Below are 24522 nucleotides of genomic sequence, written 5' to 3' on the forward strand. Positions count from 1 at the left end.
AGTAGGAGGCTGTGATGATCTTATGTAACAGAGTCAATGTTGTAATTCTATAGACATGCCTTGGACCCGCATATGTTTCTGTTGTACCACTCTGAGCGATATAATACTAGTGGAACGGTGTTTCATTGGTGTTATATCAGACTTGCATACTACACCATGTAGTGGTATGCCGGGTCACCACATGTTGCGTGATAATAAACTCTATGGTAATCTTGAGAAGTGCACATTTTGCAAAGATAAGGTCATATTTCTGTGTTATGTTGTCTCTCAACATGGAGTAGAAGTAGATGTGTCTAAAATTGAAGCTATTCAAAATTGGCCTACTCCCATGAATGTGAGTCAAGTAAAAAGTTTCCATGGTCTAGCTGGGTTTTATAGAAGATTTGTGCCCAACTTTAGTACTATTGCTGCACCTTTGAATGATTTTACTAAAAAGGGTGTTGTCTTTGAGTGGGGCGCAGCCCAAGATCATGCTTTTGATGAACTTAAGAGATTGTTAACTTCTGCACCGTTACTTGCACTTCCTGATTTCAATAAGCAATTTGAGATTGAATGTGATGCTAGTGGTATTGGAATTGGTGGTGTGTTGATGCAAGAGGGTCTCCCAATTGCATATTTTTCTGAGAAACCTGTCCGGTGCTAAGTTGAACTATCCTATATATGATAAATAATTGTATGCTTTAATTAGAGTTCTTGAGGTTTGGCAACATTATTTGTGGCCAAAAGAATTTATCATACATTCTGATCATGAAGCTTTAAAATATCTGAAAGCTCAATCTACTTCGCATAAGCGTCTAGCTAAGTGGGTTGAGTTCATTGAGTCTTTTCCATACATTATTAAGCATAAGAAGGGAAAATATAATATTGTTGCTGATGCTCTATCTAGGAAGAATATGCTATTAACTCAACTTGATGTTAAAATTCCTGGTTTAGAGATACTATGTGATTTGTATGCCACTGATCATGATTTTGCTGAACCATATCGCTTATGTGCTCTTGGTAAAGCATGGGAAAAATATCACATACATGATGGGTTCTTGTTTAGGGCTAACAAACTATGTGTTCCAGAATCGTCTGTGCGTTTGCTCTTATTGCAAGAATCACATGCTGGAGGTTTGATGGGTCACTTTGGGCGTGCGAAGATGCTACTCATGCTAGCTGACCACTTTTATTGGCCAAAGATGAGGCGGGATGTGGACAGGTATGTGAAGCGGTGCATTACTTGCAACAAGTCCAAGTCCAAGCTGAAGCCTCACGGTTTGTATACTCCGTTACCGGCACCTACTACACCTTGGGAGGATATTAGTATGGATTTTGTGTTGGGTTTGCCACGTACTAAGAGAGGCCATGATTCTATATTTGTGGTAGTGGACAGATTTTCTAAAATGTCACACTTTATTGCCTGCCACAAAAGCGATGATGCGTCGCATATTGCTAACCTGTTTTTCAGGGAGGTTGTACGACTACATGGAGTCCCGAAGACTATTGTTTCTGATCGTGACGTGAAGTTTATGAGCTACTTCTGGAAGACGCTGTGGAGAAAGCTGGGGACGAAGCTACTATTCAGTACTACTTGTCATCCCCAAACTGATGGTCAAACTGAAATGGTGAATAGAACCTTGTCACAACTATTGAGATCCATGATCAAGAAGAACCTGAAGGTAACAAATCAAGAGTGTTTGCCGCATGTGAAATTTGCTTACAAAAGGGCGGTACATTCTACCACGGAGCTATGTCCTTTTGAGGTGGTGTATGGTTTCAAACCCATTACTCCGCTTGATTTATTACCTTTGCCCATACATGAGAGATTTAATATGGAGGCATCCAAGAGGGCAGATTTTGTGAAGAAGATTCATGTGAAGACTAAAGAGTTGATCGAGAAGAAAGGCAAGAGCAATGCTGCAAGGATGAATAAGAAGCGTAAAGAGATGTTGTTCAAGCCTGGTGATATGGCCTGGGTACATTTTTGCAAGGACAGGTTCCCGAAGCTGAGGAAGTCTAAGTTGAAGCCTCGTGGTGCTGGTCCTTACAAAGTGCTTGCCAAGATCAATGATAATGCATACTCAATAGATCTTCCAATTGATGAGTTTGGTGTCAGTAATTCTTTCAATGTTGCTGATTTGACACCATATGACGGAGAATACCTTGGAGCGTCGAGGTCGACGCCTTTTGAAGGGGGGAGATGATGAGGACATCCCTACCTCACTACCACCTCCGTCATTACCAACAGAAGATGAACCTGCTGTGAAGCTCAAGTCCAATGAAGTCAGGATTGGACCAATAACACGCGCTCGTGCGAAGCTACTAAAACAACAGGTGAACTTGTTCCTAAACGATACCTTGATTGATGAGAACTTTATACTACCTAAGTCCTATTACTTATGTATCATCAGGTATGAAGAGGAGACGAGCATCGCACGAGGATTAGAGGAGCAGCTGGACGTGAAGATGGACGTGGAGCTGGACAAGGAGCTGGACATGAAGATATCTCATGGATGCGCGAGGGAGGAGCGGGAGGCATGCGCGAGAGGAGAAGACGAAGTCCAGGCCGGCCCAGCACCCGGTCAGACCGGCTGCCACGCCGGCGTGCCCGGTCCGACCGGGCGGCAGACCGGATCCACCCCGACGCCAACCGGGCGCTCCGCTGACTGCGACCGGGCGGGTTACTGCACCACAATTCCCGCGCCCAGTCAGCATCCGGTCCCTGGCCCGGTTTGAACCGGCCAGCCCGGTCCCAGGCCCGGTCGACCGGCCCCCGGACCGGCCGTGTCCGAGTCTGTCTCGACCAGATCTATTCTGGGTCGGTTATTCTCGTAGTTTTTTTGACCAGAAGTCGTCCTGGACACCTATATAAGTCTATAGGACGCCCTCCTAGCTGCTTTAGACCACGTTTAAGATAAACCCTAGTTCTTAGTTGTTTGCTCTGCAAAACTATTGAATTCCCTACACCATATTGCTTGATATTGTGTAGATCATGTTAAAGTCTTGTGTGATCTGCTGTTCCATTGGGAATTAGAAGGTTGCAACTTACCGCTTCGTGGTCGACGGCTACGTGCGCAAGTGTGTGGAGTTGCGAATATCTTGCAGGGTTGAGAGCTGTTGCATTGGCGACAGGGACCAATCGGAATCTCGTTGCGTCATACAAGTTATCATCCACTACATCCTCGTGTTCCTCCGCTGCCATCACCCCGTGATTATCATCACCACCGTTGCTTACCGAGAAGATCGGATCACCCCATATCATTAATTCAAAACATCTATCGAGACCGTCGTTTTGGGGGGCTGGTGTGGGAACAGCTCCCCTAAATAGAGAATGATGTGCCGGCGCCCCCAAACGGAGATGCCGGCTCCCCTACCGACGTCTATTTAGGGCTACCGGTGGAGATGCTCTAACTATTGGAAGACCGCCTTTGGTGTGTGATTGTATTTCTTCTGTACTGGACACCGCACACGTGTATCTACCAGATCGCGCCCACCGCTCTCTCCATCGTGCTGGCCCCTACTGGCTAGACCATACTGTTCTACAGTACACCACTGCCGCTTCCAGCCTATTTAGGCTATTGATCAACTCATCCATCCATCAAGTCATCAACCACATTAAATAGCGATCGAGAGCTTGGGCCGGGGCTGGATCCATCTGTCGCGAGGGATCGACGGAGATGAAGCTGGACAAGGTGGTGTTCGCGCTGAACGGGCGGCGGTATGAGGTTGCCGGCGGCGAAGTCGACCCATCCACGACGCTGCTCGAGTTCATCAGGACCAGGACGCCTTTCACGGGGACGAAGCTCGGCTGCGGCGAAGGTACGTGCCTATGCACGCATGCTCCATATTCTTCGGTCCACAATTCGCTAGCCTAGCTCTTGATCCAGTTGCAAATTGCACTCCGGGAAGCAGCAGATTCAAGTGCCTACTATGCTATACACGACTTGCAAAGTACTCCATCCGTTCTAATTTCTCTTGTTGTGGTTTTAGTTCTCATGACAACAAATATGAAACCGAGAGAGTACATACTTCAATTTGTGTCTTCCTTTTGACGTATGAGCGCACCCAGCAGATACAAAGACACGTCTGCTATGCAAAATTATACTTCCATCCGTTTCAAAATAATCAAATTTAAAGCTCTGTCGCAAGTCAAACATTTTAAGTTTGATAAGGTACTTCCTCCGGTCGAATTTAATCGACGCGGAGGAAGCCTGCACATGCATGTGATTAGACCTGCACATGCGTCAATTAATTGAGACCAGACTAGTATATATCAAACAATACTAATATCTATGACATCAAGCATATATATAACTCACAAATACATTTCCTAACAAAATTAATTTGGCATTGTAGGTGCTGATATGTTCTTCTATTGATTTGGACAATTTAAAAGCAAAAAAAAATCAATTAATTTGATATGGAGAGAGTAGTAGGGGGACAGCTTCGTCGAGAGGCAAACACAGTTTTTGGCAAGCCGAAAGGAGTGCTTTTGCACATCAACTTTGGTGGACGAACTGAGTAGCAGATAGGGACATGTGACATGACATGTTTGTAGGATTGTAGGCTGTAGCTTGCCCTTTGCGTGTACGCTGCGTGCCTGCGTCAACGATAGCTAAGCAGATCATATCGACCTGCTGTCATCTTCCTTTCACGTTTCCATGTTTCACGCCACATATATCTAATTCAATCAACGTACGTTTTGAACCAAAAGTTAGTTTTTCTCTTTGAGAATAACTAAAAGGTAGCGAAAGCTACAGGTAGCCCCCATTTAGGCTTGACTTTCTGATCTGCCATCGTCGAAAGCCATAACGAAAACACTCCTTCACTTGTCGCAAGGGGCTATATTAGCTATTACTAGGTGGTTCGGAAGATAGCACGTCTCTTTCTTAAACTAGTAGATGCCTTGTGATCGCAAGTTTTCGGAAAAACACACATACTACTACAGCGCTACCACATGCACATTTCCAGGCAAGATTTAAACACTGTGGATCCGTGCAACTCATGCCTTGTCTGGCTGGGTTTGACAGGTTTTAATGTGTAATTTTCCGGTCCACGCTAAAACAAAAATTGACTGTTTGGTGGGTAGGTACGAGCCGAGCTCAATCAATCTACATGTACTCGTTGGGCTACTAATATCCATCTATATTCATATTTTATGGTTATATTCATCTAATATCTTTCAAAATATATGGTAAATACTAACTAATATCTCAAGCTTTTTCAAGGCATTGTCATGTATGTAAATCATGGTCACCTTCGTAGGCACCCTCAATTAATTCGCCACAACGGCCATGGAATTATGACTAATTAAAAAATATGTACCTTAGTATATCATAATAAATTAAGTTGATTTCGAGTAAGTTGGTCCATATTATGTGCTACATATCAGCCTATTTTCAAAGAGAGATTCTACAAAATATTTATCCACAACCGAACAGTATTTGCACCATATTTGGTCTACAGGGTCAACACGCACCCTCTTCCAGCGCAAACTCCCAATTGGGTCCGGCCATTGGGGGAGTAGGTAGAGGGGGAGGAGAGGAAGCGGCCGACGGATGCGATTTGGTTTTGGCGGACGGTGCTGCCGACAATCAGAGAAGGGGTGGCGGCGGTGGGAGGAGGAAGAGGCGGAAATGGATATGGTGTGCCGCGTTGAACCCCTCACTCCCGCTTATATATGTAGTTCACAGGCCACGATGGGTTATAACCACACCGGCTTTCGTGATGTGGGTAGGTTTGCAGCATCTGATCGGGCCACATTTTGGACCAAAACGAAAAAATGAGATGTGGTGTGGGATGGGGTATCTACTAGAGATGCTCTTACAAGGAACTTCCCCATGTTGCATCTCAGGATGTGAGGTCATCTCCGGTAGGAGGATCCAAACGTACATGAAAAATGTCTTTTTTTTTTGTTCATTTGGGTCAAGTTTTTGTCCGTGTGTCTGTTTGGGTTGGGGAGTGCCCCTAAGGGCATCCTCATTTCGGCATGACATGTCCTGTTTAATGGGTCGAATCTCGAAGAAGAAATTTGTCCGTGTTGCCCAAGCGGCATCCCCTATTTCGGCCAAGCATGTCCCTTTTAGTAAGCTTTTTTGTTTTGTTTTTTATCTCTACTGAAATTCAACACCTATTGCACTATAGCTGGAACAGGTAGTACTAGAAGATTATAACTAGTAATCCCTCCGTTCATAAGTAGATGTCTAACGTTTAGATACATTCAGATACAAGCCTTAAACATATACAGTATTATAGATGGAGGGAGTAGTTCCGATCCATGCAAGCTGGCCAGCCGACGAACGGAGAACAGCGGCAGTCCCCTCCCCACATAACATGTGGATAGCTTTCGTGTGTGATTGAATTCCTTCCGCACTGGACATTGCACACGTGCATCTAGCTACCACGTCGCGCCCAGCCATCGCGATCTCCATCGTGCTAGACCATACCGTACTACAGTACGCCACTACCGCTTCCAGCCTTTTAAGGCTGTTGATCAACTCATCCAGCCATCAACCCACATTAAATAGCGATCGAGAGCTTGAAGCTGGATCCATCTGTCGCGAGGGATCGAGGTCGAGGGAGATGAAGCTGGAGAAGGTGGTGTTCACGCTGAACGGCCGGCGGTATGAGGTTGCCGGCGGCGAAGTCGACCCATCTACCACGCTGCTCGAGTTCATCCGGACCAGGACGCCTTTCACGGGGACGAAGCTCGGCTGTGGCGAAGGTACGTACCTATGCATGCAAGCTGCATACTCTTCAGTCCACAATTCGGTAGCCTAGCTAAGAGCATCTCCAACAGACGCGCTAAAACCCCCGCGCGGCAAAAAAACCGCCGTTTTACCGCGCGCGGTCGCTGCCGCGCTGCTCCAGCGGACGCGGGAAAACGGCGCGCGCGCTAAAAGTTCTACCGCCCGCGCTTTTTCGCGCTATCCCGCGCGGGAAATCTGCCGCGTGCGTTACCGCGCGCGCCATAAAGAGGACACGCGCGAAGCGGCCAACTGCCACTCCTCCCGCGCCCTCTCTCTCCCCGCCGCTCTCCCTCCCGCGCCGCTCCGCCTCCGGCCGTTCCTCCTCGACGCGAAGATGCCGCCGCGCCGCCGCTCATCCTCCGGCTACCGCGGCGTCCGCGCGCGGCCGAGCGGCCGCTCGACGCTGAGATTCGCTCCGGCGAGGAGCGGATCCGGCTCGGCACCTACGACAGGCGCGCATGAGGCGGCGCGAGCCTACGACGCCGTCGCGTGGCGCCTCGGCCGCCCCCGCCGGCAGATGAATTTCGACGACGTTCGGACGCGCGAGCAGGCGGAGATGCTCGCGCCGCCATCGCCGCTCATCACGAACGAGCAGCGGCGCCGCGCCCGCGACCTCGAGCAGCGCCTGCGCGTGGCGGAGCAGGATGAGCGCAACCGCCTTGCGTGGGCGCGCGCGTTCCCGGAGGACGTCGCCGCCACGGAGGCCTTCTACGCGGAGAAGGATGGGGATAAGGCGGCGAGGGCGGCGATGAAGAAGGCGAGTCGCGAGAAGCGCCGCGCCGAGTCCGCGGCGAGGAAGAAGGCGAGGGCTGACGCGGCGGCGAGGAGGAAGGAGGAAAGGCAGAACGCCGCAGGGCCGTCGACCGTCGTCCTTTCGTCCTCCTCCGAGTTCCAGTACACGACGACGTCGACGCCGGTGTCGGACACGACACTGAGCAGCTCCGACTTCGACTGGGAGTCCGACGACGGCGAGGAGTAGTTTATTTATTAGTATTTTCGTTAAAATGTCGTATTGTATCGCGCACTTTTAAAATATATTCGTATTTTCGATCAAATTTCACAGTTTGTTTGATGAATTTTTTTAAAAAAACGGTCCGATTTAGCAGTTTGTGACGCGCGCGCTGTGCAAAATAGCACCTCTGGCGGAGGTGCGTTTTTCGCACACCAACGCGCGCTGCAAAATACAGCCTCCGCCGGGGGCAAATTCGCTATGCCGCGCGCGAGCGGTATACAGCGCGCCCAATAGCCGGTATAGCGCGCGAGATTTTACAGCGCCCGTTGGAGATGCTCTAACTCTAGATCCAGTTGCCAATTGCACTCCGGGAAGCAGCAGATTCAAGTGCCTCCTTGTTGGGAAAACAAATTACTCTACTATACACGGCCGGCTTAGAAAGTACTTCATTCTTCCAAATTCTTGTTATGGTTTTAATTTAAATTCAAACTAAAATCATGACAAAAATTATGAAACCGAGAGAGTTCGTACTTGAATTTGTGTTTACGAGCATGATAGAAAGACACGTCTGCTCAGTTTGTGTTTACGAGCATGATCACCAATTCACCAAGTCATGAGCTACCGTTAGAATCAAATGCTTCCATGTGTTTGGGGAGACCACAGTCTGGCTACGAAGTGGCCCTCTCTTATGGTTTGCTTGCCTACACAAGATTATGCTCCATCCGTTTCAAATTAACCAAAGTTGTAGCTTTGTCACAAGTCAACATTTTAAGTTTAAGAAGTATATATCGAATAATGCTAATATCTATGACATGAAGCATACATATATAGCTCACCAATATATTTATAATCAAACTAATTTGGTATAGTAGGTGTTGATATATATTTTTCTATTGATTTGGACAATTTAATAAGTTTAGCCTAAAGCAAAAAAAAACTTCAATTAATTTGATATGGAGAGAGTAGTAGCAGGGACAGCTTCAAGAAGCAAACACATTTTTTAAGCAAACTGAAAGGAGTGCTTTTGCACATCAACTTTGTTGGACGAACTGAGTAGCAGATTTTTTTTATAAGTGGAATATATTAATATCAAGAGATACTGATTACATCGAGTCTCTGCAACAACGCAACAACCTAATGCCAGTACGGGTACACACAGTTAAGAAAGAAAAAAGAAAAACTAAGAAACAAGAAAGTCCTGCTATGCTATTTCGACCCTAACAGCAACAACGCAACAACCTAATACCAATACGAGTACACACAGTTAAGAAAGAAAAAAAGAAAAACTAAGGGTATCTTCAGCGGCGCGACGCAAATGGTCGCTGAGCGACCGTTTTCGTCCGCCGTGACCGGAAATGCGTCTGGGCCCTGCTCCAGCGGGGCGACGCAAAGTGATCGGCCTGTCCGTGGAGACGCAAACCTGGTCCAAATATGCGCCAGGTTTGCGTCTCCGCGGACGCTCGGCGGTCGCGGAAAATGTCCGCGTTGGGTACATCCGGGCCCGGTCGGCAGTGACTAGATAAGCAAAATATTTTTTCATTACTATTGATTAGCCAAATGGATCATCTTTACAGAGATGGTTAGTCGAGTTAACCTAAAACTATAACGGCCGTACCTACTCGCCGTCCCACGGCCTACAACGGCCACGGTTACTCGCAGTCGCGCGCCCTACTACTGGCCGCAGGATGGGCCGGCGCCGTCGTCGAAGCGGGAGCGGTTCTTGCACTCCGCGCGGCGCGCACGGCGGCGAACGGACATCTCGTCCTGCCACAGCGCCGTCACCGTCGCAAAGGCAACCTTCCTAGCCGCCGCCTCCGCCGTCGCCCGGGCCTCCTCCTCTACCGCCGCCTGGACCGCCGCCCGGGCCTCCTCCTCCGCCGCCGCCGCGTCCTCCTCCGCCTGGATCGCCGCCACGTCGGCGACGAAGCGGGCCCTGTCCCTAGCCGCCGCCGCCACGCGCTTCGTCCCCGGCGGCGATGGCGACCTCCGGCTCCCGGTTCTCCTGCTCGACCCGCGCGGGAGAACGGCCCCTACGGCTGGAGCGAGTCCAGGTCGGAGCACATTAACCCCCTAGCCATGGCCGTCGCATAGCTGGCGGCTTCCTCCTCCGCCACCAAAGCCTGGCGGCGCTGGGCGTCCCCTGCCAGGGACTCGAAGGACGCGAGCAGAACCCGCTGCTCACCGGCGCACTCGAAGCGCCTGGGCACGGGGGGGTCGTCGTCCGCGATGTCGTGGATGACGGCGTCGGCCGGAGGGGCCGCGAGGGCCGTACGCGCCTCCGCGAGCTCGGCCCTGGCGTCGGCGAGCTCGGCCATGGCGTTGGCGATCTCCGCCCTGGTCGCCGCGAGGCGCCCTTCCGCGCGGTCTGCCGCCTCCGCCTCCACCTCCGCGACCTCCGCCTCCGCCTCCGCGACCTCCAGGTCCAGCTGCTGGGCCTCAACGCCGGCGGCAGCTACCTCGTCCTCCTCCTCCTCCGGGTGGAGCTGGCGGCAAATGTCAACAACTTGCTCCCAACTCATGTGGTCCGCCGTGGATGGATGGTAGTGTGAGGTGTGCCCGTCGCACCCGGCAGTGTCCACCGTATATAGCCACGGCGGGGCGGGAAACGGCGTTGGCGCGCAGGGCGTTTCTCGCGCGCGCGAAACGCCGGCGAAACTTGCGAATGTATTGGGCGCGCGCGGGAACGATCGTCGTCGCGCGGGAACAGTTAATCGCCGGCGGCAGTCCTCGACGGGACGTAAAACGCCATTAGCGACCTTGACGCTGTCCCCGGATAAAATATGCGTCCGCACCGCTGGAGCTACCCCCACGCAAACGGTCGCCCTGGGCCACAACGCGTCCGAGGGCCGACGCAAATGGACATTTCGGACGTCCGAAATGTGTCGCGCTGGAGATGCCCTAAGAAACAAGAAAGTCATGCTATGCTATTTCGACCGTGACAGCAACAATATACTCCTACCTGAAGTCCTGAACTGAGTAGCAGATAGGGACATGACGTGACATATTTGTAGGATTGTAGGCTGTAGCTTGCCCTTTGCGTGTTGATACGCTGCGTGGCGATCGTGATGCTCATGTCAACGATAGCTAAAGCAGATCTTCCGATCAGATCGACCTGCTGTCATATCTTCCTTTCACGTTTCCATGTTTGACGCCACACATCTAATTCAATCAGCGTACGTTTTGAACCAAAAGTTAGTTTTTCTCTTTGAGAATAACCAAAAGGTAGCGAAAGCTACAGGTGGCCCCATGTAGGCTTGACTTCATGATCTGCCATCGTCGGCAGCCATAACGAAAACACTGCTTCACTTGTCGCGAGGGGCTATTACTAGGTGGTTCGGAAGATAGCACGTCTCTTTCTTAAACTAGTTTATGCCCTGTCGTCGCAAGTTTTCCTAAAAACACACATACTACTACAGCGCTACCACATGCGCATTTCCAGGCAAGATTTAAACACCGGACCCGTGCAACTTACCAGGCCATCTCCAATGTGGCGACCAAAAGGATGCGTTGGACTGTTCATTTTGGGTTGTTTGGGTGGTCTAGACACGCGTACAGGTGCACCTGTCAGTCGGTCCGTTTGGGTAGCGCAGTGCGCCCAACACGCGGACGCACCCCAAAAGTGAAAAAAAGGAAAAAAAACAAAAACAATTAAATCTAACCATATTTCATTAAACATATGTCCTATTTTGATCAAATTTATACATATACCCTATTTTGGGCAAATTTAAACTACAAAGCCCTCTATATGGACTTTAAACTTTTAAAAAATAAAACCCTATTCTAGGGTTTGAGGACGACGAGGTGGCCACCGGTGCGCCGCCTAGTCCCTGTGGGCCTCGTCGCCGTGGGCGTCGACGACGTCTCCGGGCGGCGATGCGCTATTGTGGCTCGACCGCGCCGGGGACTCCGGCCACGGCGACCATTGGGCCTCTTCCCAGGCCGAGTGGGGGTCCAGAGCCGCCCGCTGCTCCGCCGTAGCAGCCCGCGGCTCCACCTCCTCCCTGAGGCGGAGCTGCCTCTCCTGCCACGCGAGGCGCCTGGCCTCCTGGCGCCTCTCCTACTCGCGCCGGAGCCTGGCCTCCTCGCACTACCACCGCGCTTCCTTCTCCCGGCGGGCCTGGTGGAGCAACGCCCAGGCCTCGGCGTCCTCGACCGCCTGCCGGGCCTCCTCCTCCATCGCGGAGGTGCGGATGACCGCCGCGAGATACGGCCACTTCGCCTCCTCCTCCGCCGCAGATAGCGCTAGAGCGGCGCGCATGTCCGGGTCGTCGTCCTCCTCCGGCTTCGGCACCAGCGGCGCGGGTTGCGCCATTGCAGCGCCGACGTGGGAGGCCTCTCCGATGTAGAGACCGCCGTGGTGTCCCCCAGCCCTCAACGCCGGCGGAGGACGGCGGCTGCTGCCGGCCTCGCCGACGTTGGCGCCGGGAGCAAAAGCCCTCTTCGGGGCCATGGCGGCGGTTGCGCGTGAGTGGGGAGTTGTGGAGTGTAGTGGGGAAGTGGACTGGACATGGACAGATCCCTCCCAGTCCACATTTAATAGGACGCGCACGCTCCACCGACAGCTGGGACCAGGGAGGCGAGCAGGTGACCAGGCGGACATGCGAGGATGTTGCGTGCTATCCGCGGCCACGCAAATCTGGCCCAGATTCGGATCGGGTTTGGGTCGTTCCGGACACTGCGGCCATCTGCATTTGCGATACGTAGCTGCATTGGATCGCGGTTTTGTCCGTTTCAACCCATACGAACGCGCGGACACAGAATGAGTCTCCGCGTTAGAGATGCCCTTATGCCTTGTTTGTGCAGGCCTGGTTTGACAGGTTTTACCGTGTAATTTTCCGGTCCACGCTAAAACAAAAAAATTGAACTGTTTGGTGGGTAGGTACGGGCCGAGCTCAATCAATGTACATGTACTCGTTGGTCTACTAGTATCTATGTGTATCCGAAGATATATCATATTTTATGGTTATATTTGATTCATATCTTTAGGTAACTACTAACTAAAAGTATCTCCACCAGCGGCTCCTAAAAAGGCGTCGATAGGGGTGCCGACACAGTATCTTCTATTTGGGGATGCTGCTCTTACACCGGCTTCCCTATACGCCAGCCCCGATAGAATTTAAAAGTTGAAATGATATTTAAAACCGAAATTCATACGAAATTTATACAAAAATTACTCGAATTTAAACCTAAAAAAAACTTAAACTTAACCCTAATCTATTGGCCATCGGTTGGAACGTGCGACGGGCCTGCGTCGTCGCCGTTCTTCCCATTTGTCGCCTGCGTCCGTGCCCACCTCTCGGCCCTTGCTTCCCGCATCTGGCAGTGGAGTATGGCAGCCAGCGTCGTACGAGCTTGCCGGCGGCGCTGTGCCCGCGCTGCCATCCTTTGCGCAACCGAACAGTACTTTTACTGTATTCCGTTCGTAGGGTCAACGTGCACCCAGGCCTGTCCACGCTGGTTTTACTTCTTTAGGTTACTGGTTTTTCTGGCATCTTCTTCTGGTCATTTTTTCCAGCCTCATGTTTTTTGTTCATTTTTTCCTCCTTTCTTTTATAAAAATCAGTATAATTTTTTATTTGTGTGAAAAGTTTTAGATTCGTGCACATATTTTCAAATCCATGAATTATTTCGTTTTTACATATTTGTGATTTATTTTGTAAATTATTCAAAAAAATTAAAAGAATTTTGTACATTTTTAAAATTCACGTACATTTTTCCTATTCATGAACATTTTTTTTAATTCATACATTGTTTTCTAATTCACGAACATTTCAGTTTCTAAATTCACTATTTCACCATATTCATGATATTTTAATAAAAAAATCACGATTTTTTTTTCAAATTCATGTACAGAGATGAAATATGAATAAAGAAAAAGAAAAACGAAAGTGAAAACAGGAGAAAAATAAAAAAAAATTAAAAAATGCAGCAGTCTATTTGGGCCGGCCCACGACGCGTCAGTCAAATAGGAGGACCCCGTTTTGGCCGCTCGAGATTTCGCTGCTCGGGTGGTGCAGCCAGCTCGGCGGCGGCGCCGCCTCTCCTAGGATGTGTTCGGTTTGGGGATGGGGTGGAACGGAATGGAACCGTTCCGCACCCAGAGCCCGTTCCTGCGTTCGGTTGCAAAATGGAGTGGAATGAAGTGGTTCCTCCAAATGGAATATTCCCTCTAGATCCGGAATGAAGTGGTTCCTCCGATTCGGCCGGACGAGGTGGAACGGGTGACTGTCACACGCTGATTAATTAAGTTTAGCAATAATTAACCAAGTTTAGCAATAATTAATCAAGTTTAGCACTACTTAATCAAGTTTAGCAAATAATTAATTGAGTTTAGAATAATTAATCGGGTGATTATCTCACCCATTCCATTCCATTCTCATCCCATTCCAAAACCGAACACAAGGATGGAACCGTTCCATGACAATTTTTTTGTCCAAACCGAACACAGGGATGGAACGGTTCCGTGCCAGTGGAATGGAATGGTTCCATTCCACTCCACCCCATCCCCAAACCGAACACACCCCTAGTCTCCTTTGCCCTGGCTCTTTCCAGCTCCTTCACGCCACCTTCCACAACTACCTTCTCCGCACTCCGGCGGTCTCACCACGCCAGCTCTTTCGCCTCACGCCTAGCACTACTTCACGGGCCATCCCGTCCGCCTCACCGCTGAAAGTTTTCGAATTTCATTTGTGCCTGAACCGAAACAACCCAGGAGGAGGTGCAGTCGCCAGCAGATTTCTGAAAATTTTGAATTTGATGAGCAGCTGTGTCAGCACATTGCAAAAAAAAAAAAAACTGGAACTGCGCATTTGTATGAGCATATTATTGGACATCTGAGTGAATGGAGTTGTTTCGTTTTATTCTACGGAGTAGTTTTTGCCTTTTTGGGTGTTGGGGTGAAGTCTTTCTTCTAGCCACCTTCCAGTTTAGCTAGCAAGCCTCTGTTCTTGGTGAGGAACAATTGTGCTGGCTCTGTTCTTGTGGTATCTTGGTCAGAGAACATGTGCACAACTGATACTTGTGGTGGGTGGATGGCAATAAAATCATGAAGTTAATTGGCCATGAAGAGTGTTAGTTGAACACCAGGTTGTGAAGATGTATGTGAGGCATCCTCTAATTCCATCAGGGTTTAGAAATGCATCTGTACCATGGACAATTCGTGAGGGACTGCTGGTGAGGTTTTATACTATGCATCTGTACCATGCATCTTTAATTTTTATGGGTGACAAACTGACGAAAGCACATACTAGTCTGTCTGTAGGTTTAATACTACCAATGTATGAATTTAAAATTGCATTCCAAATTTGTAGGAGTATGAACATGGTCCTGACAGTAGAATTTTTGACATGTATATTTATTCAGATCTGGCATTCTGAATCCTACAAGTTTTTCAATGCAGTAACCCCTGTTTACCAAACAACATTTCTTAAGAGAGGGTTTGTTGGAGATTAGGATGGAAGAGGATCGGATGATTGAATTGTTTTCACCCAAAACACTAGGGATAATACTCTGGAATACTCTCTAAACCATGCCTGCCAAGCAAAGCCTTAAGATTGTTGAGGTTGCTTTCGGCAGATGTCGTGTGGGTATGTTGCGACCCCCAGACAATAAATATGGAGACAATCACAATTTTAGGAACACTGATAATTCTTATTTGGATAACAGACATGGCTACAAGAGAGTAGAGAAAAAGTAAAGTTCATCGCAATAAGTAGGGATTAGTTGTGTAGAAACGAAAGTCTCAATGGTCTTATGATAAACATTGGGCTATTTGGTGAGTTTATAGACTTAGGGAGTCATATATCTCAACAATGGTGGGTAATCTTGTAAAACTTAGGAATGAATATCCGTGTATGGTACTTCCTCTGTTCCCTTTTATAAGACGTTTGAAAGGCTTAATTTGATTGCCAAAATGTTTACTTATTGCATGTTTGTTCAGTTTTCACTTAAGGTTCAGTTCTTTCAGTTCAATGAGAACAGGAAACATGATGCGTTCTTCTTATAGGAAAGAGGCGGATATTATGACTGATCTTTATTATTGTGCTCTCCTGCAGGTGGATGTGGAGCTTGTGTAGTCCTTATAGCAAAATATAATCCAACAAAAGATGAAGTGACTGAATTTTCTGCAAGTTCATGCTTGACCCTGCTGTACAATATAAATTTCTGTTCAATTATCACGACTGAAGGTCTGGGAAATACACAAGATGGTCTTCATGCTATTCAGAAAAGAATGTCCGGGTTCCATGCTTCTCAATGTGGTTTCTGCACTCCTGGCATGTGCATGTCCATTTTCACTTCTCTTGCAAATGCTGACAAATCCAAGAAGCCTGAACCACCAAATGGGTTCTCAAAGTTAACTGTATCCGAAGCAGAAAGGGCCTTCTCAGGCAACTTGTGTCGATGTACTGGTTACCGACCAATAGTTGATGCCTGCAAAAGTTTCGCTTCAGATGTTGACTTGGAGGATTTGGGTCTTAATATATTCTGGAAGAAAAACGATAAGCATGCTGATGTTAGCAAATTGCCTACTTATACTCTTGGTGGCGGAGTCTGCACTTTCCCGGACTTCCTAAAATCTGAGATCAAATCATCTCTTGATCAACTAAATGATTCATTTACGTTCTCTGGGGAGGGATGGTATCATCCAAAAAGTATTGAGCAATATTATGACTTATTAAACTCTGGCATATTTAGTGACTGCTGTGTCAAGGTAGTCGTTGGAAACACAGGTGCTGGTGTATACAAGGATCAAGACCTATATAACAAGTATATTGACATAGGTGGTATTCCAGAACTGTCAGCTATTTTAAGAAAAGATAATGGCATTGAAATTGGAGCAGCTACACCAATTTCTATGGCCATCAAGATACTTGAGCAAGAAAATGAATCTATATCAGCTCCAAAGGGAAGTTTAGTTTTCAGAAAACTTGCCGAACACATGAGCAAAGTTGCTACACCGTTTGTCCGTAACACAGCAAGCCTTGGTGGAAACATAATTTTAGCACAGAAATACCCATTTGCCTCAGACATAGTAACCATACTTCTTGGTGCTGCTTCCACTGTCCGTCTTCAGGTTGCTTCACAAACGCTAGAGGTTACATTGGAAGAGTTTCTGGAGCAGCCTCCTCTTGATCCTAGTACTTTACTACTGAGCATATTTATTCCACATTGGACTCCAGATTCTCAGACAGAAACAAGTGTGGTCTTTGAAACTTATCGAGCAGCACCACGCCCTCTTGGCAATGCTGTTTCATATATTAATTCTGCTTTCCTGGGACTTGTCTCCTTGAATGAATCATCTGGTGATCCTGTATTGAGTAACCTACATTTGGCTTTTGGTGCTTACGGGACAGAACATGCTGTTAGAGCAAAAAAAGTTGAAGAGCACCTCACTGGAAAATTGGTGACTCCATCTGTTGTGCTTGAAGCAGTTCATTTACTCAGAGAAACAATTGTACCAATGGAAGGAACATCACATCCTGAATACAGAGTTAGTGTGGCTGTTGGGTTTCTCTTCAGTTTCCTATCTTCATTTTCTGAAGGCATCAAAGGGCCTGGAAAAGCCCTGAACATTAGCTCTGCTAGTTCTGTAGACACAGATGATCTCTGTAACCTGCCATTATCTTCCCGTAGAGAAACAGTTTCCGGTGATGAATATAAACCAGTTGGTGAACCAATTAAAAAGTATGGAGTTGAGCTTCAAGCTTCTGGTATGTGGTTACTGGTTAGCTTACATCATCAGAATGTCTAATGGATCTAGAAGCTATTTTCCTCCCCAAATCATCCATCTTTTAGTATTATGTATAGATTGATAGACTTTCTCTTCTTTACGGCAGGGGAGGCAGTATATGTAGATGACATTCCTGCTCCAAATAATTGCCTCTATGGAGAGTTTATTTACAGCACAAAACCTCTTGCACATGTCAAGAGTATTAAATTCAAGCCTTCTTTAGCATCCGAGAAGATCCTGACAGTTATTTCTGCGAAGGATATTCCAAGTGGAGGGCAAAATATTGGATCATCATACTTGTTTGGGGATGAAATACTTTTTGGTGATCCAATTGCTGAGTACGCTGGCCAAGCTCTTGGTGTTGTGGTATTTATCTTCTCTTCTTAATATTCAAATATTAATAAATTACAGCATACCAAAGATTGATTTGTAAATGTTTGCTTCATTATTTCTTTTTGTAAAACCAATTATGGATGTTAATTATACAGTTTTGAATAACGAGGGGCCAGTCTGTACAAATTAAATACCTTAATTTCACACAGATTTTCATCTTGGGTGGTCACACTTACTGCACCCTCCAACCCTATTTAGTTCAAACAAGTTCATTTAATTGCACTAAATAGAGTTGGTGGGTACCCTAATGGTCATTAATGTACACCTCTAAGTTCATGCAAAATTATAAGCATATGTATCCAGAGTTTTATGTGTACAATACCCTAAGGAAACCCCTATCAGTTGAACACATGCGAAGATTTTCTGTGGTAGCACTACTATGCGCTTATTTCTTTATCTTTCATGATATTTTTTTATGGAAATTAGGTACTCAAAGAACAGCACAAGTGGCTATGCAAAAATATACTGAACTGATGGCACGTTTTAATATAAAAAGATTGTTTCAGCTTTAAACAGAGTAATCTTGTGAAAAACTATTAATGGTTAGTGAAGAACTGAAGATGTGCCCCTAATTACATCGCCTTTTTATTTACAGATCATAAAATTAATACATAGTGTTGGAATTCTTTTTTCTTAAACATTGTTGTTACTGAAATTTGGACTTTACCTCAGGTTGCAGAAACTCAGAGATATGCCAACATGGCACGAAAACAGGTCATTATTGAATATGACACAAAAGATTTGAAGCCACCAATCTTAACTGTAGAACAAGCAGTACAAAACAACAGCTATTTCAATGTTCCTCCAGAGAGGTATCCAAAACAAGTCGGTGATTTTTCCAAGGGCATGGCCGAAGCTGATCACAAGATCCTGTCGACAGAAGTATGCTCATTTCACTTTCTCTGGGATATTTTCGTAATGACATCTCACGTGCATTGCTGAAAATTTATATAAAGTATTTATACTTTTTTGAAGTAGGAACTTATAGCATTTTTTTCTTCGAGAAAACGCAAAAGCTCTGCACCTTGAGTTTATGTACAAGCCCAAGAAAGGATGACACACGCGGTATTACAACTCGACGCCCCTACAAACTAGGACCGCAGCGAGCAGCTCCACCAGCATCTTCGCCTGTGAAAAGAACAATACTAGGCCCCGCAGGGAGCAGCTCCTATTAAACAACTCTTTTAATGGTATAGTATTGCAGCGCCCCGGAGGTTGCTGGGTACTTGCGGTTGCTGGAGTTAGAGTCCAAGGCTGCAGGATCTTGTTCGATTGGGAGATGGAGGATGAGGTCCGTGCGGGGTGTCAGGAGTACCATGATGTGATGGCTACAGGGACGAGGAGCTGCAGTGGCGGTGGTGTGATACAACATGGACAATGTTGCCCCATCCTGGTGGGTAGGGTCGGAGGTGTGCGACGCTGCGGCTGAAAATCCTGCCCGTCTTCGGTCGGTGCCGGCGGCGACGGCGCCTGCGGGTGTCGTTTGCCTCCCTGGAGGTGTCGCCACGGTGTGTCGGCATCTCCTTCGCTCTCATCGGTGGTTGGTAGTTGTCTCCGGGTGAAAGCCTAGATTTGGACTCAGATCAGAGCGATGGCGGCATCCTTTACGTCATTACTCTGTTGGGAACATCGTGTTTGGAGACACGGCTTGGAGGTTCTTTGTTGCACTCCTCCGGTCCTTGCCGTTGTCCAAGGTTGACTGCAGGGGCGCTATGCACTCCGTAGCTGGCGATTCAAAGATGACTCCTTCTCTGGACTGACTGAGTTCCGCCATCTTCTCTTTGATGGTGCGTCAATAAGGAGAGTCCTTTTGAAGTTGTTGTTCTTCGGAGGCGTGTAGCATCGGTCGAGACACGGTTTTGTTGCTTAGCTTAGGATAGACCCTTTCGTGTTGTTGTTGTTTTCTCGGGGTGGCTGTCTTCAGACTAGCTAGTGTGGAGTTCGTGCTACGTGTGGTAGCTTTCTTGTACTCAAACCTCTGCCTTCTATAAAGATACGGTACGCCGTTGGCGCACTCTCAAAAAAAAGGTATAGTATTGTGAATGTAGTCAATCCTACTCTTCCTACCAAAACGTCTACATTTTGAAACAAAGGTAGTACCATTTAATATGCACATGAACATAGCAGCTGTATGAAAGTTTGATTTTTTTTTTTTTTGTGACGAACGTTTGCTGATGTTATATGTTTAGTTTTGCTCCCTGCATATGACTTCATGGAACCCCACAGACAAGTCTATGTGGCACGTGTTAATTAACTAATATGTATGACTCTTGTGATTGCAGGTAAAACTTGCCTCTCAGTATTACTTCTACATGGAAACACAGACAGCACTAGCGATTCCAGATGAAGATAACACCATGGTTGTCTACAGTTCATCACAGTACCCTGAGCTTGCGCAGAGTGTCATAGCTAAGTGCCTTGGCATTCCATTCAACAATGTGCGTACCATTACAAGAAGGGTTGGAGGAGGCTTTGGTGGAAAGGCAACCAAATCATTCAATGTGAGTAAGAATTTGCAAAATTTGAATAGGTGTCTAAGTGATTAGACACGTTACTTTCAAGTTGTGAGTTCACATGCATGACCTTTTGATTAGCTTTGAGACTAGCTGTTTCAGAATGTTTTTGTGGCCATTTGCAATTTTCCAAATTTTGAGGACCTGTTTCGATACAAATCCCATGTGGTACAATTGAATGTATTGTTACATCTATATGTAATAGCTTCATGTAGTTTTTTAATATAACACCAAACATACCTAAACCAGACATGAGAGCGTAAAACACAGGTGTACATTGGATGGGTTCACGACTTAAGATCCAATGTTTTATTTTCTTAAGGGAGATTAAGATGAGTTTGGCCATTTGATCTTGATGTACCATTCCTTTCCACGGAAGCAAAGAACATTGACAATAGCTGCCTCTGGGGATTGATCCAATATATGATCTTTGTAGGTAGCAACAGCAGCTGCTCTTTGTGCATACAAGTTAAGGCGTCCTGTGCGGATGTATCTCAATCGCAGTACTGACATGGTCATGGTTGGTGGTCGGCACCCAGTGAAAGCATATTACTCTGTTGGTTTCAAGTCTGATGGGAAAGTTACAGCCTTACATCTAGAACTACTAATTAATGCTGGAATTTCTCCAGATGCGAGCCCCATAATACCAGGCACTATTATATCAGGTCTGAAGAAATACAACTGGGGTGCTCTCTCATTTGACATCAAGGTCTGTAAAACAAATAATCCATCCAAATCAGTAATGCGTGCTCCTGGAGATACACAAGGCTCTTTCATTGCTGAAGCTATCATTGAGCATGTTGCTTCAGTGCTCTCACTCGACGCTAACACTATCAGGCAAAAGAATTTTCACACCTATGATAGTCTGGTGTTATTCTATCCAGAAAGCGCAGGCGAAGCTTCTGCATACACGCTACATTTTATTTTTGATAGATTACTATCGACATCGAGCTACCTGCATCGAGCTAAATCTGTCGAGCAGTTCAACAGTTGCAACAAGTGGCGGAAGCAGGGTATCTCTTGTGTGCCCCTCATTTTCAAGGTAGAACCAAGGCCAGCTCCTGGAAGAGTTTCTGTGCTCAATGATGGTTCCATTGTGGTTGAGGTTGGAGGTATTGAAATTGGGCAAGGACTGTGGACAAAAGTACAGCAGACGACTGCTTTCGCTTTGGAACAGCTGTGGCCTGATGGGTGTGAATGCCTTCTTGATAGAGTGCGTGTGCTTCAGGCTGATACTCTGAACTTAATCCAAGGTGGAGTTACTGCTGGCAGCACAACATCTGAATCTAGTTGTGCAGCAATCCTTCAGGCCTGCAACATGCTGATTCACAGATTGAAGCCAGTCATGGATAAGCTCAAACAGCAAGCAGATGCTGTTTCATGGGACTCTTTGATTTCACAGGTTATTTTTTCTTATTCCCTCTGATCTTTCTTCATACTAAAGAGAGTAGAATGTTTATCCGTGGAAATTGTTATCTTTTTATGTGCTAAACTTAATTTCCGTATGATTCAATTTTCCCAAATAGGCCTCTACGGATAACGTTAATTTGTCTTCAAGTTCATACTGGGTTCCTGGCGAAGAGTCCAGTAGCTATCTGAACTATGGAGCTTGTATAAGTGAGGTGAACAAAAATTATGCAAAATGTCGATCGCAAAAGTGTAGTATAATTACAGTTGGACTTTCTATGGATGATACTGTGATACGTCTCTCATTTCTTATTCAATTCTTTTTCTGAAAAACGTAGGTGGAAATTGATGTTCTTACAGGAGCAATAACTATACTAAGGGGTGATATTATCTATGATTGTGGGAAGAGCATGAACCCTGCAGTGGACTTGGGCCAGGTTTGCATAAATATTTTCCATTATGTTACACTCCTCTATATTATTATGTATTAAACATGAGTACTTTTACCAAAAGTGTTATTGGAAATTTAGAGGGAGTACATGACAGTTCTGACTAGAGCTGCTCTAAGCTGTAGTCTATGTTGGCATCACATCAGATCTTGCTCCTCTTATCTTGCAGATTGAAGGTTCCTTTGTGCAAGGAATTGGTTTCTTCATATACGAAGAACACGAGACAAACACTGATGGCCTTGTTGTGAGTGACAGCACATGGGACTATAAGATCCCAAGTGTTGATACCATCCCAAAGCACTTCAACGTCGAGGTGCTGAATACTGGATACCATAAGGACCGTGTGCTTTCTTCAAAAGGTAGAATGTGATTTGTTAAGACAAAATGTATGCGTGACTTCTTTGTCGGGTAGAAATTCTCATTGGTTCAAGTAACTTAACTACTTCTTCTGCCAGCTTCTGGGGAACCTGCCGTAGTTCTTGCATCATCCGTCCATTGTGCAGTGAGAGAAGCCATCCGAGCAGCAAGAGAGGAGTTCGGAAGCTCGCAGTTGACATTCCAACTGGATGTCCCTGCACCAATGACAGTGGTGAAGGAACTATGTGGTTTGGATATCGTGGAGAAGCACTTGGAAAATCAATCTGCACATCAGTTTGCAGCTGGAGCATAATATGTAGGAGGCTCTGATGTTGTCGGCCAGACAGAGTGGTGTGATCATATTGTGTAACTGGATGGTGAAATATATACTCCCTCCGATCAATAATAAGTCGTGGTTTTAGTTCATTTTTAGTCAAATTTGAACTTAAACCACGACACTTGTTATGGATCAGAGAGAGTACTTTAATGTTCGGAATGTTTATTGTATTCGGTGTTGTCACACTTCTCCAAAAAATGAGAATAAACCTCTTTTTATTTTCTTTTTTTAGATGGTTGGTACATGTACCAATCTTATGTGATCCTTGAGTTGTAACCTTTTTTGAACAAACTTCAAAATAAATAAAAGGTCATATGCATCGGCCGAGGCTTCCTCCTTTTTTATTTTATTTTAGAAAATTCTCATCAGATATTTATTAATATAAATGAGTCTTCTTCGCTAATAAAGTTTATCACACAAGATCTTCTACTTGAGTTTAGAAGAAAACTTTTTATTTTAGAATACCGAGAAGTCTTGCGAGTTGCATCGAATTTAGAATGACATGCATTATACGCACACACAATTTTCATGTTGGAATAAAAACTACCTGATTGATTTGCTCACATTGGCTAAAAGATAGGGTTGCACTTTTTATTGAAGATTCACACATGTTTGACTTTTGATATGCCTATATACGGGTTTGCGGAGTGTCCACTTTGTAATCCTATTAAAAGATAACAATATTGCTAAATAGACCATGCGCTTCCAAAAAACAACTCGGCAACAAATGTATTGACAGTTTTCTTTTTCAGCTCCATCTGAAGGAGAAACTATTCCCTGGAGCAATCTCCAATGAATTGTTCATTTAGACCCTCAAATCTGTCAACATCGCCGTTTACCTTTGCTTCCTTGTTAGTCCTGAAATCAAGCGCACACCTTTTGTGATTTTGTCCCTACGAGCGACTTGGTACAGTATTGCAGGACTATAAGGTGGAGTGCCAGGATGAATATACGGTGTAGTAGTCACTCAGGTGCTCATTATCTCAGGGCTGGTGATGCAAGACCGTTGCGACAGGCCCGAACCATGAGCAATTTCTCTTAAGGTAGCAGTCTCAAAGGATGCGTTGGTCATCAGCAACTATTCCGTAGGAGGGCAGCTGCGCCAGAAGGTGCTGCCGAACGATTGCTTGCCTCAGTCGATCCTTCATGCTAAAGCAAGATTTTAACACGCACAGGTACAAATGTAAAGCCTCGTAGAGTCCTAGGTTTAGTGCTGGAAGGGGACACCCCATCGTCGGCCTTTGGTAGTTTGGTGCACATTTTTATTGTGCGATATGAATGCATGATGTTTTGATGTCCATGTGCTACCTTGACGTTTAAGATTATTTTGGTTTGCAATTGAAAAAGGTAAATTCTTATCATAGTTTTCCCATTGTTTCTGGGCAGATCACAGATTTATTGTCACTCTCAAAGACTGGCCTAAATAGTGGAGAAACAGAGGATTTACAAATATTTGCAAATTGTGACAAGAAAAGGCAAGTAATACACATGAACTGTAAAAACAAGTATATACTAGTACAGTTTTTTTGTTTTTTCCTCAAAATTCAGTGCCACACAAGATGGACTGGATAGAGTACAAAAATGCCAAGTGAAGTTGTTTCAGCATGGCAGTCATTCACTAATTGAGTTTCAAAACTTTAGCATAGCAATCTT

At 46.2% G+C, this 24522-nt stretch overlaps 1 protein-coding gene across 1 annotated transcript; it reads left to right on the plus strand.

Moving 5' to 3' along the window:
- The first annotated feature begins 3659 nt into the window (after positions 1–3659).
- LOC124655964 (putative aldehyde oxidase-like protein) lies at positions 3660–22845 on the plus strand. The gene is made up of 10 exons (XM_047194785.1): positions 3660–3801; positions 15738–17393; positions 17520–17779; positions 18479–18688; positions 20089–20307; positions 20756–21721; positions 21846–21941; positions 22065–22163; positions 22345–22534; positions 22631–22845. Exons 1-10 carry the CDS (start codon positions 3660–3662, stop codon positions 22843–22845), a joined length of 4053 nt encoding a protein of 1350 aa, XP_047050741.1.
- The last annotated feature ends 1677 nt before the right edge of the window (positions 22846–24522 follow it).

The sequence above is a fragment of the Lolium rigidum genome, chromosome 5 (genome assembly GCF_022539505.1).
Source record: "Lolium rigidum isolate FL_2022 chromosome 5, APGP_CSIRO_Lrig_0.1, whole genome shotgun sequence".
NCBI lineage: Eukaryota > Viridiplantae > Streptophyta > Magnoliopsida > Poales > Poaceae > Lolium > Lolium rigidum.

Excerpts from the sequence above, each read along its gene's own strand:
- LOC124655964 (XM_047194785.1), top strand. The coding sequence starts at position 3,660 with ATGAAGCTGGACAAGGTGGTGTTCGCGCTGAACGGGCGGCGGTATGAG. Across the intron at positions 17,780-18,478 it reads GCCAAGCTCTTGGTGTTGTG|GTTGCAGAAACTCAGAGATA; the intron begins GTATTTATCTTC and ends ACTTTACCTCAG. Across the intron at positions 18,689-20,088 it reads ACAAGATCCTGTCGACAGAA|GTAAAACTTGCCTCTCAGTA; the intron begins GTATGCTCATTT and ends TTGTGATTGCAG.